Below are 18,812 nucleotides of genomic sequence, written 5' to 3' on the forward strand. Positions count from 1 at the left end.
TGTGAGTAGTAATACTGGCCAACGCAGAAGCCGGGACACACTTACCACTGGCTGCAAAAGCATACTTCCAGCCTTACATGTAACCCACTGTTATTCGCTTAGCTGCTATTTACGTGGAACTGGAGTCCGCCATCAGATTATTTTATTCCTGGAGGTAATTGCCTCAGTCAGTATTTAGTCCCCGTGGTAATTACATACAGCTGGCGGTAATGTATAATTGCACTATAAACAGAATTATCACCTCTGGAGTGAACTCCAAGCCAAGCAGTAATTTTCCACCCGCCGTGATTGTTTTAGTTTTTTAAAGGACAAACGAAGCATGCTAAAATGATCAGGTAATTGTAGCTGTTATTTTTGCACGTATTTCATGGAATTCTTACATAAGGAGTTCCTGATTCTGCCATTCTCCTACTGGCATACCAAAAGCACAGGTCACTTCGAGAATTTACCAAAAATGCCAATGTGCAACACTGTTTATTTAGAAGAAAGTCAATTAATAAAGAAAAACACAAACAACGAAGTACGAACTAATAACCACAATAAAGTTGTGACATTAAAGAAAGCAAATTGTCAAAAGTACATATCTGTACAGGCACACAGCAAAGGAAACTGTTTCTCCCAATACCACGCCATCCAGCTATGTATATTAAAATATAGTAGAAATTCCTTAAAATATACATTCAGACTATGAGCAGAAAACCATACTATGCTTGTGGCGTAACACTGTTTTAAAATGAAGAGTAAAAGAAAATGAAGCTTTGGGCCGTAGAGGCAGGCAGCAGTGAAGGACACATGACAGGGAAGGCGGCCATCTTAGAGTGGTAAGAACAAAAAAGCTGGGTAGCAATAGCTGCCTGGGGTGGGTGGGAAGCATTTCTTTCAAAGCAACGGAGATTGGGGCAATGCACCACATTCATAAACAGCCAGGCAGCTTTGGAAAAGGCAGCTAGTTAGCCGAGGTGACGGGGAAATTGTGCAATTATAAACACATAGAAATAAAATAAAAATGTATACACTTTCAATTAAGAAAAACCATTTACCACAGTGTTATTCAAGCAAAATGCATAGCATTATGTTAAGTGTTTGTAGTTATGTATTGGTATACTTGTTGCTTTATTAATTAGGACATGGGCCTTTTTACATAGAACTGATCTAGTGCAAAGGGGATTTGCTTCTGAAGTCCCTTACCAAGCACAGCCAGGAAGGCACCCTCGCGGACTGAGGGGACGCTGCTGCTGCGAAGAACAGCCTCACACTCATAGTAACCAGTGTCGCTCACGGTGGGGTTGAGGATGGTGATCCGCCGGCCATAGTCGCTGATGCCGCTGGCCAGCACTGCACCATCTTTCCTCCAGATAATGTGGAGCTTGATCAGAGGCCTGGAGGGGCAGAGACAAAAAGTACACAAGAACCCACGTGAATCTGGTGATTAATAGGCAAACTGGGGGTCAGAAAAACAAATATTTGCGATGGCAGGAGGTAAGTTCGTAGCTTCTAAATGTTGCACTTCAGGATAAAATGAAGAAGGATATTTTTATCTACCCAGGATTCCTAGTTTTATCCCTGATTGAGCTCCAAGCACATCCCTGTCTGCAGGGGCAGCTCCTCGTTGGAGCGCAGGAGCATCGCCCCACTTAAGTGACCCCCCAAAGATGAAAAATAAAATGGTACTAGATTACCATTTTATGTTTCATCCTCCTGTCCTGAACTGAGCGTCAGAATGGGGGCGAGGTCACTGCTAAATGACAGCAGCAGGGATGAGGGTGGGCTGTGGTTGCACTTTTAAAAGTACGCATGTCCCTTTGGCAGGCCGTCTTGCGACAGCCAGCCAGACATGCCTACTTTGAAACCTCTAAAGTGCAGGACTCAAGTGTACTTAGGAGCAGAGAGTAAGGCTGCTAACTCCAATCAGGGTGCTGCTCTCAGAGCATGAGAGCAGCGTCAGGATTGGTGCCCGCACTGCAGGGTCTGGTTGAGAAGAGGTCAGGAGCGGAGGACGTCGGAGGGCCGAGGTTCAGGTAAGCCTCCCCCCTCCCTATAGATGCCAGCCGCCACTGCCTGTCCAACGCACAGCCTGTATCTACTTGGCTGTGAAAACATACCTGGCATTAGCCACGCACTCCAGGGTGACTTCAGACGTCCCTGACACCACACTGGTGTTCCTGGGGGCAATGATAATGGTGGGAGCAATGGGATCTGCGGGACCACCAACATCTGCAAGAGACGGAAAAGAACAGTTCAGCATATTTTTGTTTGTTTATGTCAACAGCCACCTTCTGAGCACCTTGGAACAGGCCATAGAGTGAACTAGAGTTGTCACTAGCACTCTTGTCTGCTTGTCACAGAAGGGCTTCAACTAAAGTGTAAATTACACATCGGGGTGAAGGAACATTTAGGCCGGCACAAGCATACAATATCCCTGGCCATAAAAAAAAAAAATCGTAGGCCTTATCATAGCTCAACTCTTTGTGCCCGATGCCCGCATTATTCCTTTTCTTTATAAAGATGTGCATTCAGTAAATAAACACATGCTCCAATCCTAAAAAACGATGTGCCCAATTGTAATAATAAATGTCACTGGCTAACCGTGGATAACTTGAAGTCCTAACTTTTAACCAAAAACCATCTTTGTTTACAATTCAAGTAACAAAAGTAAATAGTCTCCTCTGACTCCAGAAGTATGTGTCCATACTTTAACCACCTTATTCTAGTCACTAAATTCAGGACAGCCACAGGTGTTAGATTTTTAACATTTTTTTTAATGATTTGAATTCACGATTTCTCAATAGAAAAAAGAAGCTTTCTACGTCTAGTTAATATGACAGGAGACAAAATGGGGAGCACTGGAAACAAAACTGATCATTCAGACCAGCCATCAAGGGTTACCAAACATTTTTGATTCTGTTATCAGCAAAGGCCTGATATAGTTCACAAATGAGGTCAGTGATGTCAAGACTTTCTGGTAGTCTGTAATTTTTGTGTGTGTCTTGTGATCTAACACCTACTACTATTACTTTATTCTTGCTCGACTGCAACATTGTTATGGTAAATCACTGTCTTAAGGACCAGAAGAGAGTTTATTGTATATATTTCTTTCTATCATTTGGTCTGTAGTGGCGTATGTGAGGGCTGTAGAGGTGGGATCCATTGTGCTATGCGTAATCCACTCACAGTTGAGAATTGGATTCCTCTGAGCAATGTGATTTTCTTTTACATCTGCGGGATAGAGTTGGTCTCTTCCCAAGACTAGCAATGACTTTATTTCTCCATTTAATGTAGAACTTCCCTAATTGAAAGGAAGTTACAGGCCTCAGACACATGGCCTGTGGCAGATTTGCAGGAAACAAGAAACCACTGTTTGTCATTCCAAATAGAAAAATCACCAGCAAAGCCAATAGGTCTGGCTCTTGCAAGCAAGTCCTACAGTTACTTTTTAATTTTTACTGCAGGCACATACCATCAAAGTAAAAACAAGCAATAAAAAAGAAAACATGCCATCACCTAAACATAGAAGCCTTATGCTTGCATAAAAATGATTACATTTAAAAGAAAACTACCACTACATGTAACTGTAAGAGAAAAAATATGCTTTCTACACTGAACATGTATATAAATGTGAACCTTTCCGATATTTAGTACAATGTTTTAAAATACATTAAACACATAGTAGACTTTTATGAAATGAACTAGCATAATCTGAGTGGTTGGAATTGTGAACAGAAAATTATATGGAAAGTGATATGATTAGTTATAAACTTGCCCTAGAGCAGATCATTAAAATAAATGAATGGTTGAAACATGTTGATAATTTTATAAGCAGAAGTATCCAAAATGTGTATTGATAACATAAGGGCAATCTGTAATGAATAAATGATCTAGAAAGCAATGCAGTTGAGTATATGTTTTATAGAATATCCGTAATTCGATGGATGCTTGAAGTATGTAACTCTTCATCTGAAATAATAACTCCGACACATGAAACTGTCATTGAATAAAGAGAATAGTTTAAATGGATGAATGGTCAAGACTCAATAGTATATATTATAGAATTTGATTTATTTCTAAAGAAGATTACCATTAAAGAAGATTAGATATTTTAATAAGGCAGAATATTGATTACAGAATGGCTGTTATAAATGTCCGTTTGAAAATAAAGTGTAATACTTATCAAGAGATACTTCACCAAAAAAGATTTCCCTACTCAAACCAAATTATAGTCAGCGCTAAATCAAATTACAGTGATTGCCATCTTTATCAGTTTCTTCAACTCATTTAAGCAAGATACAGTGGCCCTCATTGTATACTCATTTGAGCACATACTTAAGTTTTCACCCACATTGCTTGTACAAGTAATGCTCTAATTTTTCATTCAGTATTATTGCAGGTGCTTCAAGGAAACATTTTACCAGGTCAGAGCTTAAGGAAGTAGTCCATGAAAAATGGTATTAAAATCAGGAATGGAATGTAAACATTGGTGTGAAAACGCCGAGTTTCGATGTTATTACCAATTCAGTAGTGGCTAACTAGGGATACTGCCATATCAAATATTTAAGGATGAGAAAATAACCACACTCATATTACCATAATACCTGGAATGTTTGCTTCAGTCTTAGTAATAAAATTTCGCATGTGGACATTCTCATTACTTATAATAAAAGGCAGAAACTGAAATGAGCATCTTGCCTTTCAGTGTCACCCCTTTATCACAACTGAGGAGGACAGCCATGTGTGAAACCCCATTATTAAAAGATTTAAACAAGATGGAGAAACTGATTAAGATAACAGTGAATGTCATTGACACAACAGTTTGGGCAGCACATGTCTAAATGAAAATGTTCATAATTATTACATGCTACTGCCAAAAGGACACTGATTGAAAATGTGAGGAGTAACAATGCAGTTAATAACTTCAAATTAGGCCTTGAAAATGTATCACGTAAAACATGCCCTGAATTTATTCCGATTAATGAATTGGATGGATGACTGGAGAGATGCTACGATGGCCCTTAACCTGCTTTTCTTCCACAAATAAATTTGATGGGTCAAAAAAAATTGTGTGATTAACTCACAAATATGTGTGCCCCCTCTATCAAATTGTTTCAATTGTACTGTCAATAATGTTGCTGTGGACTACCAGCAACAGCGAGCAAGCTCGTATGAAGAGAAATGGGTCTTCCATGCGACAATAAATGAATACCAGAGGAAGTAGCAATGTGTAAGGTATTGTAATAACTCTGGTTTAGCAATGTGAATCTGGACACCCAAAATACCTCTGTTACCCGTGAAATATTGGTAGGTTAATCAAAATCGACAAGCTCTTTCAATATAAACCACTTCTGGTTTTCAGAAAGTTATAAACAACACACAGAATCAAATACACCACTTCTTTTGTTTCATTTCTCACAACTAAACCAGGCACTTTTTGTCATATTTGTAGCACATTTATGGAAACTTTGTGAGCAGATACAACACGGGATCCTACAATCCCTGCATACAAAATAGTCACAAATGTCCTTATTACAGGCGACTTGTCACACACTTCCAAATGGCATCGTCGATCAACTGTAATAACTTACTACAGTGGATTTTTGATGTCACAATGCCTAGTGCCAGAACCAGCAGCTAAGGTGAAATGTAGGACATGGCGCATATTTAAAGCTGTAGTTTAAAAATAACGGCAACCAAAAAACTGACTTTTCCTCCTGCTCTGTTTTTCTAGGTGAACAGTGATGATCTAAAAGGACATATTTATTCGAACATGTTTTTTTTTTGCACAATTTAGGTAATTATAGAAAGATAGAATCTCTCTTAATGTTTCTAAACATTCTCAGCTAAAGCACTTTTTTAAAATCTTACTTGAGAATCTCTTTTTATTTATTTTATTTATAAAGTTTTATATAGCACGAACTAGACCTTGGAAGGATATCAGAGCACTATACAAATGTTACATCAAATACAGTTGCATGTTTTTACACATTCTCAGCTAAAGAACTTTATTAAAATCTTACTTGTATTAAACTGATTTTAATATCTTTTTGCAACCAATAGCTAACTGTTTTTGGTGTGATTATTTTTGCACTAGAGATCATGGACATCAATTCACCAAAATGTCAAGGGTAGCGGAAGTGACATTACATGCCATCTGACCTGTACTTTCACTCAAACACACTTGCATTACAAACACACACACACATTCACTCATACACACACTCTCTCTTACATATATACACTCTCACCTGTAAGCATGCACAGAATATACATTTAAAAGCATTGTTTTACTTTCCTCGGCTGCCAGACAGGGTCATATTTCAGCTAACTGTACTCCATTTTTAAACTAGACTAATAGTGAATTATATGATATTATTCACTATTAGTGTAATAAACCACCAGACTGAAGACAATGAAAGTGGTGCCTTAACCAACATCCATAAGCACAAGTTGCCCCTTTGTTCCTGGCACTGATTTTGCCACCTCTGAGCCCAGGGGTCACAAAGGGCCAGCCTGGGGTCGCAGCTACGACCCCTAGCAACCCCTAAACGAGTCCATGCTGGAGATTCTACTTTTATGCTTCATGTTTGCAAACATGCTATGGCTTTCATATGAAAGAACAACACTCCAAGAATTGAACTGGTTTGTGGAAAAAGTGACTTTGTTGCAATGTATTTAATGGAACACAAGGGTACTACGAGTCATGTTGTAGTTGCACGAACTTACAAAGAAACTCGGTCCTCAGACTCAGTCCTCTATTAGAACTCTTCAGTGACTTGCAATATCCTTATCATGTTTGGCCGGGTGTATTTATTCCGCATACGTAGAAATTTGCAATAACTTGGGGGCTCTGTAGCATCTATTGCTGTGCTATATCACAAACATCTTTCTGTATTAACGGCAACAAGCACAGAGACCAGTGTGATATCACTCAGGATGCTGTCGATGTGTGTTCCTTAAGCCACTGACTTTTCCTCTCAGCCTACTTGGGTTTTCCCGCCAATAATTATAGGCTTACAGCTCACCTGTGAGCCGCTGAAGAAGCTCAGCTTCTAAGATCTGTTTACAATTCACCAGCTTAAATACTAAGAATAAGAGGGCTAATAGATGTAAAAATAACACTTATTACTAAAGCGCAAGGAGCTAATTGGGGTGTGGCGCGTGGGGTACAAAAGGTCCGAATGAATAACACTATACAGAATTGGAGATGAGTTAGATGTATTTCCCCTCAGTGTCCCACTTATGATGTTGGTAGCAGAACCTCAGTTTCTAGAATTATATTCTTGTCTTCGCTTCAGTGGTCCACGGAACAGGCAGACTGGTTGGCTAGGAGAGAACTGTAATTTGCAGTAAATCTGCACCAGAAGCTTCGCTGACTCGACAATTCATTCATTCGACTTGGAATTTATTGGGAACACTTTGGTCAGACCTGCTGGAACACGCATGCTTCCTTAATATTCCAGGACTGGCTTTGCGTGTGCAACTCCTCCCCATCCACTTTGGCCATCCCAGGAGGCCCCACCTAACCATTCTTACACTCCCTGGTTCAGCCCAGGAGGAGTAAAATGGCGGGAAGAGGGGATATGCAACTCAGCTGACCCACATAAACTAGAATTCCAGTTTGAATCGAATAGTCGTTTTTTTGAGGTTACACGAAACAGGTATAGGTATTTCACCACAAAAAAGAATGTGCCGTTCAGGGCCGGACTGGCCGTAGTGGGCACCAGACGTTTCCCTGGTGGGCCAGAAGGGTGGGAACCGGTTTTGGACCCCTGGGGCCGTTTTTCTTACAGGTGGCCTGTTTTGCTGCAGTATCGGCCGCCTGTAACAAAAGCGGCAGAGTGCTGCTTCCCACTTGCACCCTTCCCTAACCCTTGGGGGGCAGTCAAGCTGATTGCCAGGGCTGGTTTCAGTTCCCAATCCAGCTGTGGTGCCGTTGTCCACTATTATACACTCGCAAAAAACACACACACTAACAAAAGATGACGTGAATATATGCTTACACAACTTAGTCTGTGATTGTGCATGAACTAGGGTTGTCACTTAGCTTCGTGTCATCAAGAAACCATTTTTTCAGTACTGCCGAAACCTAATGTGCTCTGGTAGGTGAAGGCAAGTGTTATTATACCCATGAGAAACTTAAAAGTCAAAATTAATTTATTTCGATATCGTAATGGAAGCTCATAAGAGTAAACAAGGTAAATAATTAAAAGACGCAGGCCCCAAAATATATTCTTAAACATGAATAAAGATGAATGGAATATAATAAAAACATTCATAATAAAAAAGACTTCTAACAAAGGTTGAGAACTGGAAACGAAACATGAAATTTAGATGACAAGGATCAAGGTAACATTCAAACCCTTGATGTGGTTTCACTACTGTGTGTGCTGTGAGAGGAGAGAGTGAGTGTAAATGTTTGTGTGTGTGTTTAGTGTGAGTGTCTGCTTGCATGTGTCTGTGAGTGCGTGTTGGGGATGAAACGTTTAAGGCATAAAACGAGAAGCCACAGTTTTGATGCGAGTTGGGACTGGGCTCTCACAAGGCCCAAACAATCCGACCCACAGCATTTCCTTGGTTTATATTTGGATTTCTTGCTTTTCCCTCAACAGCCTGGCTGGCAGAAACCCTTTCAGCTGATATGGCGCATTTATGTAGTAAGAATGTTACAACGTGTTCAACAATTTAAAGAAATCGAGGATCCTACCAAGCCGCACGTTAAGGAGAAACTAAGGAGTCCTTACAAACTCTGACGAAAAAATGTTGCAAAAACACTCAAAACAGCCACAGAACACATAAAAACAATGTAAAAGTACTCTCAGGTCACTTCCGTTTGAATGTACAGTTTGATTCACATCAGTGGGTTAAATCACTGTCTCTCATCTACTGAAGCAATGTGAGGCCGCTTGAAGATGCTGAACAAGGCACAAACTATGTTTTTAAAGTAAATCAAATAGCCATTTCTAAAGTGCCACACTCTTTTGAAAGGTGGGCCATGCTTGCAGGGTTTCCGGTTCGATTTTCCAGAGCGATCAGCAAGCGGAACTATGTGTGGCGAATTTCCGAGCTGGAATCCATGTCACTGACAGGTAGCTTTAGGACTCTGGGCTCCAAGTTATGGTGACTGGATTGAAGTACAAACTGCAGCCTAATGCTTGATGCCAGCTCAACATGCAGGCTCTCTGCGGCTCAAAATGTTTAATTCTTAAGTTAAGATTAAATTGTAAAATGAACTATACAAGTCGCAGGTTGCTTTAGACCTACTTCCACTTGAACACATTTCAGTTGATTCTGTAGACCCCCAAGGCAGAAAATTGGTGCAAGGAGTAGAGATAAAGGGTGTTGGAGGCACTTTAAGAAGGGCTGGAGATAACTCTCTCCAATACTCCAACATGGAGTCGGGAAATCGTCTGAGAAGTAAAGCAGGCCGGCCACCTCTTCTTAAACTCAAGCCGGTTATCGACCTGGAAATATACCTAGTAGAAGTCTGTAATTGGTTGCTGGTGACCTGTAAAGCAGTTCGAGTGGACGCCCACACTTCCCATTGCCATATTTGTAGTGAATGTGAACACCCTTTGTTCTAGGAAGGTGCCCTTTTTCATCACTTCTTTTTTAGATTTTCATACAGCTAAACACCATGATGGTGAAACATTGTCTCCGCTGGTCAAAGTTCTCCTCTGCCTGCCAAGTTAGGCCTTATCCCTCCCTGTTCAGACTCCTGGACCACAGAGAAAAATAACTCTAGCAGCCAAAATGTATCCTAGGCCTCGTGCACTTGAGGGGCTCCAGAAAGTATCCTTGGACATGTACTATGACTAGAGAAGGTGCAATTAACCGATTCACTCACTAATCACAGATGCACCTGCCAGGTTTAGAACAGACCCTTCAACCCATCCCGTAGTTTGCCTAGGAAGAATTCAAAGTATGAGACTTTGGTAGAATATTTCTCATATCTCATAACTTCTGTAAACATACAGGAAAACTGCATTCTAATGTCTCTACTGGTGCTATCATCCCAGATTACCTTTATGTTATGTTTATCACTCAAAAGATACAAATTAAAAGTAACATAACATTTTAGAGGATATTTTCCTGTAACATGGGCTTCCGGGTACATAGGAAGTCAAAACTATACATTATTACTTTTTTTTAATTGGAGCAAGTCCATCCGTGACTCACGCTACCATAACTAACCTTGGTGGCAGCCTAGATAATGTCTATGTAGATATTTGGTTTTCATATAGAACGTGCTGGCATTTAGCACACACCTAAGATCATCAGTGACTGTCATTACACACTGAGGTGACACCACAGAGAATGGAAAAAAACTGTCTTGGAGCACAACAACTTCATATAAGGGAGAGACATGGAGATACATACTCAAATGTGTGTTCATTACATTGGTGTCCTTACTGACTTCGAACTGATCCTATACCTCAGTGCTGCAAGATTGGGCAAAACCCTGCTTTTCCCAATGATGCGTCCTGAACAAACACTCTCCCATATTTTGAGAGAAGTCTACATTTGCTGCGAACACTCCTATTCAATCAAGATCACAGTATGCAAAACTCAGCTTATCTGACAACTCCACAAAAATATTACCACCACCTCCAACTTCTCCTCCAGAATGCCACCTCAGATGGGCCTACATTACTCCTGTCTTGATAACTGTACTTGGACCGCTCATGTATTCCATAATATCTTCAAAGGACTGGCTACTGTCCACACAATGAAAAATAACAAAAGACATGTCTTATTTATGAGTAAACAGCCCATCTCTCAACCATTAAAGATGTTGACATTGGTGTTAGATGGGCACGTGTGTTAATAATCTCTGTGCACTCAACAGGTATATAAAATATAACAGACAGTGAGTATTGGTGTATGGCTTTATGCTACACTGGATACATGCACAGAATGTGCTAGGTCACATGAAGATATTTCATTATCTTTTATTTGCCAAAGCACTTTAAAAATCAAGCTCACAATTAGCGAATTTATCCAAAAACAGCATTTTCATTGATTATGGTAGACATTTTAAAAGCAAGCAGTGACAACTCAGCCACGGAAACCCCTCGCACTCCCTTTCTGAGATGTGAGTTTATATTAAAATCAAATTCAAAATGTAGGAAGATATTTAAAAAGTTTGACTGTGACGTGCAGGAAAAAAAGATAGTCTTTGCACAATAGAAAGGCTGCTTGTAAAGTTTAAATGCTTGCGATTGGTGTGAGCTATGGTGAGTGCTGGTAGCAATGTAGGAAAAGTAGGAAAAGTAGGGCGCTTACACAGGATTCGAAATATTTATAATGCCTGAAAACTACATAAGACACTGCTCCCTCCACATAGAAGAAAGTAGTTTGCTGCATTGCTACCCGCTATCATTGTCATGCCCATAATTAGAATAGAGATAATATTAAGTATTAGTATTGGCTATGCATTTATTGCACACTATAATCTAAAGTGTCATCTACTCAGTGTGTCAACAACTCTGACCTGTCCACAGTGCAATTATGGGGGGGTCTATTTCCAAAGGCATTTGTGGAGTCTGTATAGTGCTGCCCCTGCAGTGCTCTTGTATGTACTCTTACTCGCCCACCACAAAATATCTAAGATGGGAAGAATGCAAATACTCCGGGGATATTCATATACAATCAGTACAATTAGAATGGACTGTGGCCTCGTTGAGCATTCCCTAGCAGGGAGTTGGACCTTTCAGAGCCTAGTCATAAAGAGCCTAGTCATAAAGGTTTATAAAAGTACCTGTAGAACCACTTCCTGTACTCATAAAAACTTTTGTCAATCAACCCCATGGTCTTCATTCAAAAATGAGTGCATACTACGAGGAAGAAGGGCAATTAATAGGGTTTAATGCCTTCAGCAGGGTCAACAAGTAAATTAGCAGATATAACCAACAAGCCACTGTTCCTTTCTTCTTCCCGCTCCACATCTTCTCTCATCCTAGGAAGACTTTGAAGGCAGTCAAGCAAGAGTTACTGATCACAATCAAAGCCTTTTCATTGGCTAGGACCACCTCTAAGTTTCCTAGAAACTGACAAACGGTGTTATCAATACTCATCTTATTCTCTTTACCTCCAAACAATGAAAGGGTGAATTTGCAGTGCTCTGAGTCAATGACCCGCGACTTCCACAGTGATGTCTGTAGTGAGTGCTTAATGACATATTTTACAGTGAATTCAAATAACAATGACTTAGCGGATTCCGATTAACATTGTTCTGACGTTGCCCCAAAGGGTGTGGTGGGAGGGAACAATTTTACAAAAAATGAAACCACAATCCTATTTTGAAAAATATATATTTTTTATTCATTTCTGTTCTATGTAGCCTTTTATACCTTGGCAGCTACCCTGTCACATGGAACTTAACTCCCTAAACTTCTTGGAGGTTTGTGATATTTTATAATGCCCCACTTAGCCCTATGGCAGACTTAGCAGACCTACTTGTGCAAAACCAGACAAAAAGGTCTGATGTTATAGCGAGGCAGGCCACAGCATGATGAATCCGTATGTCTCAGAACTGCACCACACAGAATTCCCCGCCACTTCGCCAGAGGGGCAAACTTTTACAGGAAGGTAATAAACAGCATAGAGACAAGACTTGCATGGCACCAAAAAAGAATCCTGACTTGGCACATTTAATGGAACAGCTCCCCGATTGGTTCTTTTTAATAAGTTCAGCCTGCAGTCCCCGCGTGACCATCTTTCATCCTTCTGCTATTAATCTAATATGTTCTCTGCTCACCTGCGCGACCATGTGTGTAATAAACAACTTAGGGCGCCGGCCTGCTATATCAGCAGCTCTGGCGCCTTCACCTTTTTATGGCGCCGACATCAGCACTCTATGGACGTCGTTACCCTGATGCACGTCTAGGTTTCCTATTCTCCAGCACACTTCTGTCACTTTCTTGCATTTTTTGGTCGGATCAGCTGTCTTTTACTCCAAAGCCATCAATTGTTCTCCTTTTTTATGTTGCCTCGATGGCTTGACACTTTTCATAGCCGATAAAATAGTTTCTTGGGACACTAATTCGCTGCAAAGATCTGCGGGTAGGTCATCGGCTCATTAAAAGTCCTAAATCATGGGGAATTTAAGACTTTTATTGGGGCAGGGATGAAAAGGTTAGTGCCACTGAATGGGGTAGTAACAACACCTATTAGTTACTGCTCAAAACTCGATTTAATTTTCCAATATTAGGTGATAATGTTTACAATATACTGTATAAAAATAGTCTATTAATGATATTCTTTTTTTCTTGTTCAATCATCGTTCACTTTTCTACCACTTCTTACATTTTTTAAATTATTTTCTCTCTTTATGACACATTGTTCCTTTCATACTTTATCTCCAAATAAATTGTTTGAATCTGTGTTTACAAATTTTTCAATTCCTTCATTCTGTTCATCACTGCTGTGAGAAAGCAGAGTTGTTTGAAGGCCTGGGCTAAAAGGGCAGTTTCCCAGGGCCCCACCTTTATAGGGGCCCCTGGTGATGTCTCTATCCATCACACCTCGGTCAATTTCTCTATCTCAACCTCTCCCCTCTCCTCTATCATCTTGAGAATTTTTGAGGTCCTGGGAAAGACATATTTCAGCTGTTTTATGTGATCCCTTTTCTGAAAGTTTAATATGTATATTAACACTTTTAGGCATTGTATGGGCTTCAATTAGCACAGAATGGGTAATACAATAAAAAAAAAAAATCAAAGGGCCAACTAAAATATGTTTTGCTTAGCGCATTGAAACTCCTTAAAATGATACTACGAGGAAGCACATTATTAGTTGGGGTGGATGGTAGCCCACCGGTAACATTACTGTCACTTTTCTTGTTAGACCAAGTAAAGGTTTCAGTTATTTGCACAGAGCTGATAGGCTTAACTTAAGAAAATGTGTAAAGCACTTATTAGTAAAAAAACAAAAGGTTACATAAATTAAAAACAAAAAGCTATAAAAATCCAAATCCAGTGCATAAAAATGGAGAATATTTCAAATGTACAAAATGACACCTAAACACCAAATATCTAATATGGAAAACAGGAGATATGATTTTTTTTTTTATTTAAAAAAAAAAAAAAAGAAGATTGCAAAAAATGTGCAAGGCGCCAACTGGTCATGCTCGACAGGGACAAGGGTAAGGTTTAAGGCTGACCACAGTGGAGCATGGATTAATATGAAGACCAGGTTGGTCCTGATCAAAGAGTTACCTTCAGACTTCGTGTCCTCATTAGGGCAAACCTGCAGGCTGGATCTGAAGACAGGCTTGTCTACAAAGGACGAGGACTCAGTGAAGCACTCAATGAAGGTGGGAAAAGCTCAGAGCGGGAATATTCCAGAGTTCGCACCCAGGAAGCAGTCGACGTCATTCGAATGATGCACGACTTTAGGACTGGTGAAAATTTCTACCTTTGGAATTAAACTCCTTGCTAGAAAATGGATTACCTCAGCAGGGTACAGCTGTAGGATGTGGCCGAAGAGGATTTAACATTGTTAGATGCAGTTAGTCCTGCTGAATCAGATTTGCTGCTGCGAAGAAGAACGTAGTAGGGATGCGGTGAAGTTAGGCCCACCGGCCATGCACATTTGGCGCATCGGCTTGCAAGTTGGTCTTGGTCCCATGACGGTTCTCAGCTTTTAGGGTTAGGCAGGAGGAGAACCAGCTGACACCAATCAAGGGTTCCAGGACCTGAGGAATCACTCCAACAGAAGCCATCAGCAGGGCCCAGGCCAAGTCTAGTTAAAGCTGGTCATCTGGGCTCTTTTCAGAAAGTGGGCTTCTTGCAGCTTTTGTGTCCCTATTGCTTCACAGGAGAATAAGTGACCCTTGAAGTTCACTTCTTTGTCCTGGGAACAAGTGGGAGCAGGTTAAGCCATTCAGGTCTCCTCACAGGTCTCAAAAGCAGCTACAGACCTACTTCTGTATTCCACAGATCTAGTAGTGTTCTGAAGAAGGTGCAGCATCTATGCCTGACTCTAGCTGTGTGTGAGAGTGAATTCTGCCCCTTCCATACTGGTGTGGAAATGACCAAACCCTCCTCTTTGGTCACTCAAAACTGGTTCTGTGGGTAGCTCCAGTCCTCTCCCATTGGCATTGAAGCATGGTTGGCCGGGAAGACAAAAGGGAGGTAGACCCAGGTGTGAGCTACATCTGCCAGCGACAGAGAAGGTATCCTTTGAAGTTAATTAAGTTCCTGGGTACAGCCACGATGATCATCTTGTATCTTGTCAGATACCCAAAGCCTTTGTCTTAGCATTTGGAGACAATCCACACCTCATCAAGGAGCTATTCAGTTCCTGGGTCACGGAAGCTCAGGCAAATTGGCTTCTAAACGTTTTCGGCAGGTTAAAGGTGACCTTTTAAAAGTACCTTTTGTACAATATTTTTTACAAATCTGAATTTACCAATTAATTGGATTTGTAATAAATTGTTTAAAAAGTCAAAGAATGCATGTTTTTTTCTGGTTCCTAGATGGCGATAACTTTATTAACTTTAATAATGTATCCCACTGCTTGAATCACAAACAGCTAACCCTGCTACGATGAAAACAGCTTATGGGGCATTGCCACTGTAAGGAAATGTTTAACATTACATTTTTACATGCACCAATTTTAAATATAATTCACCCAGCCTTATGGGAATTTAGGGCGTACTTAGAAACGATATATTAATATTTAAAATGATGGTTTAGGCCTGCCAATTGGGGTTATTTTGACTGGTAACATTTGCAGTTTAAACCTGCACAACCAGATTACTACTGGAAGGCATCCAGTCATATTCTGCAATGTTATACTGGGATGAGATGTGCTGCAGCCCATCAATGAAATGTTACTTACAGGCTCTGGGTACACTTTGTACCATGTACTAGGGACTTAGGTATGTTAAACATGCCAATTGGGAGTATAGTAAACTTCAGCAGCAGCATCAGTGCAACACAATGGAGTAGACCATGTAAAAAGAAACATTTATACAGTTACCTTTTTTCTCCACCTCTTCAATTGTTTTCTTTTTAAATCCAGTTTTTTTCTTTTTGCACTATTTCTTTTTTCTTTATTATGTAATTTATTTATACATTTATTTTTAATATGTTTTGTACCATAGTGAGATTTTCTTGAGAAATACTTTATGGCATATTACAAGAGAACAAACATGCAAATCTTTGAACATGGAAGTTTTGGGGCTGCCTTTTGAAGGTTGTATTTCGACAGTACTGCTTGAGATTACTTTGGAGATTGTGGGGCATCAATAACTATTTGCAGATATGCGGCATTACTGTGGGCAATGGGTCATGTTTCTGTCACCCTTTCCAGTTCCTGCTACCATGTGGCACATATATACAACTGCAATCACTGCTCTTCAGATTCAGCAGTGCCACGTGGTTGAAGGATTTTTCTTCCATCTGGGAGTCAAGATTTATTCTTTAAGGTCCCCGTGGGTGTCCTGGTAATTGTGCTGCATGGTTTCAGATCTTCTTTTCCACTGCATATCAGTGGATGCCACTGCTTACAGCGGATTTTGCAACACTACACGCATGTCACAGATCAACGGAAACTGGCACTGGGGATCTATCTGTTGCAATTGCTTAGGTTGGTTCCCTACAGGAGCACCTTGGACTACCCTATATTTGCCTTCACTTGGTTGAGGGAGAGTCCAGGAACATCGAGGCCAGGTCAGAAGCTGCTGGGAATAAGATTTTTTGGTCATTCACTCGGAATTGATAACTTTCAGAAACATGTTACGTCTTCTGTTGCTGATGTACCCACTTTAGGAGTACATTGTTAGGTGGTGGTGTGTAAAAATTACATCCTGTGAGTGATGCACTCGTATACAAAGTTTTTGCGTTTTAGTCCAGTTTTCGTTCCACATACCTGTACTCTCAAAATGGAAGCGGAGGATTAAGTTCAAAAAGCGATCGCCAGACTTTTTGCCAAATAGTTCTAGTTTCCAACTTGTCCACGAAGCTAGAGCTCCCAGAGACTGCCCTCACCAGGGAAATGCAAGTGCATTAGGGGGTTAGTCCAGATTTCAAATACAGTGTTTATTACCATCGCATTTTGGTGAAATTGTAAAGTTATCTGATTGGTATTCGCTCCACACCACATACTCGAAAGACCAACCTGATACATCGAACACGATGCGTTCCCTTAGCTTGGCATGATGTGTACTGCTTATTGGCAAATACTTTGCAAAACACTAAACTGTATCAAACATGACAACAACCTTCTGTTTATTTGCTTGTATACGATGCACTCTGTGTTCCACTTAGAGGCACAAAGTACAATCTGGCATTGTGCTTAGTTCATTTTGCGTGGTGAGATCCAGGGAAGTTTCTTATTTCCATCTCATGTGACCTCTGGAGTCCTTTAAACCTGCCTAATTCAGCTCATTTGGGCTTTGGGATCCTGGGCGGGTCCAATGGGCTAGTTTTTCTTTACTAGTAGGATGTCAGGCCAATGTCAAAATTGCATCACTTCCACTGGGATCTGTGGAATCCCAGGGAGAACTGCAAATATTCTGAGCCAAAAACAAAATATTACCCCAATGCCGTGAGTAAATTGAAAAGTAAAGTTGGCAAAGATCAACTCATCAGGAAACAAAGAGGTAAGGAGACAGTGAGGTCTCTGATGGTTCCAGGGCAGTTAGTATACGTGTGGATACTAATGCTTACTATCGGTGTCCCAGGGTCTGAGATACTATTTCACTTCAACTGGATAAGCAGGACACTGCAGTCTTTGCTGTCCCTCACCCGCTTCTTGGTTTGCTTCTGGACACCTGCTTTGCCTCTGCTCCACCCCGGAGCCAGCTCTAAGATCTCTGCAAGGGAACCACAGTTCTCATCAGCCCCGGGAGGCGGCGCCAGTCTGTGTTTGCACTTCCAGGCACCGATTTAAACCTTCTGCGGCTCCCGCCTTGCGGGACGACGCAGTGTTTGCTGTCCCTCAAATGCTGCTTGGTTTGCACCCGGACACCTGCCTTGCGCTTTGCCTCGGTTCCATTCAGGAGCAGGCGCCGCCATCTCTTCAAGTGAAACATAGTTTCCATCAGCCCTCGGGAGGCAGGGCCAGCCCGTGTTCACACCTCCCGGCGCAGATTTAAACATTCTGTGGCTCCCGCCTCATGGGACGTGTATGGGTGGCGCCGGGTTACGCCCAGGCCAAGGACGGGCCTGTCCATGCCCGTCGGAGCCCGGAGGAGGTTGGGCTCGGCCATCCCTCTTTCGCCCACAGTTCAGGTACGCCCAGCATTCTCCCCTCCCCTCTCCTCGACCTGTTCCAGGCTCCCAGTAGTCACTGCCCAGCTGCGCCCCCTTGCCTCTTGTAGCCTGGTACGGCTGCTCCTATCTTGCTGTCTGGCTTTTTCCCCTGCTCTCTCGCCCTGCCTGCCCTGCTTGCTGAGGGCCCCCTGACCTGTTCCTTGTCCAACTTCACTGCTTGGGGCCTCCCCTTTGCCACCTGCAGATCTGTTGCTACCCTCACCTCGCTTCACGCGTTGCAACCTGTTGCACCTGCCGTCTCCCTCCGCAGAGACCCCCTCCTAATGCCAACTCCCCTCCTAATGCCCCCACCCGCCCTCCGGCATGGAGATCACAATGCAACCACACATCAGACGCGCACAGAGGGCATACCGCACGCATTCATGGGTCTTGTACATCTCCAGGACTCCACCCCCATGGACCGCCATCGCTTCACTTCAGACGAACTTTGAGCCCAAGGCCCCGGATGCCAGAACAACAGCTATGCCCTGGCCTTCTCCAGGACCACCGATGGCCCTTTCCCCTGCCAGACCTGGTGCTTCATCTGCATCACAGGGGAAA

General features: G+C 41.7%; 1 protein-coding gene across 8 annotated transcripts in view; it reads right to left on the bottom strand.

The window, feature by feature from the left end:
• Positions 1-18,812, bottom strand: part of SDK2 (sidekick cell adhesion molecule 2) — a 1,027,095-nt gene that overhangs the window by 245,327 nt on the left and 762,956 nt on the right. For all 8 annotated transcript variants that reach the window (XM_085617351.1, XM_085617350.1, XM_085617348.1 and 5 more), the window contains 2 exons: positions 2,103-2,214; positions 1,189-1,379 (listed from right to left, as the gene is read on the bottom strand). In XM_085617351.1, the coding sequence (XP_085473477.1) occupies positions 1,189-1,379; positions 2,103-2,214 (303 nt within the window). The remainder of the gene's footprint in view (positions 1-1,188; positions 1,380-2,102; positions 2,215-18,812) is intronic.

The sequence above is a fragment of the Triturus cristatus genome, chromosome 7 (assembly GCF_964204655.1).
Source record: "Triturus cristatus chromosome 7, aTriCri1.1, whole genome shotgun sequence".
In the NCBI taxonomy this organism is placed as follows: Eukaryota; Metazoa; Chordata; class Amphibia; order Caudata; family Salamandridae; genus Triturus; species Triturus cristatus.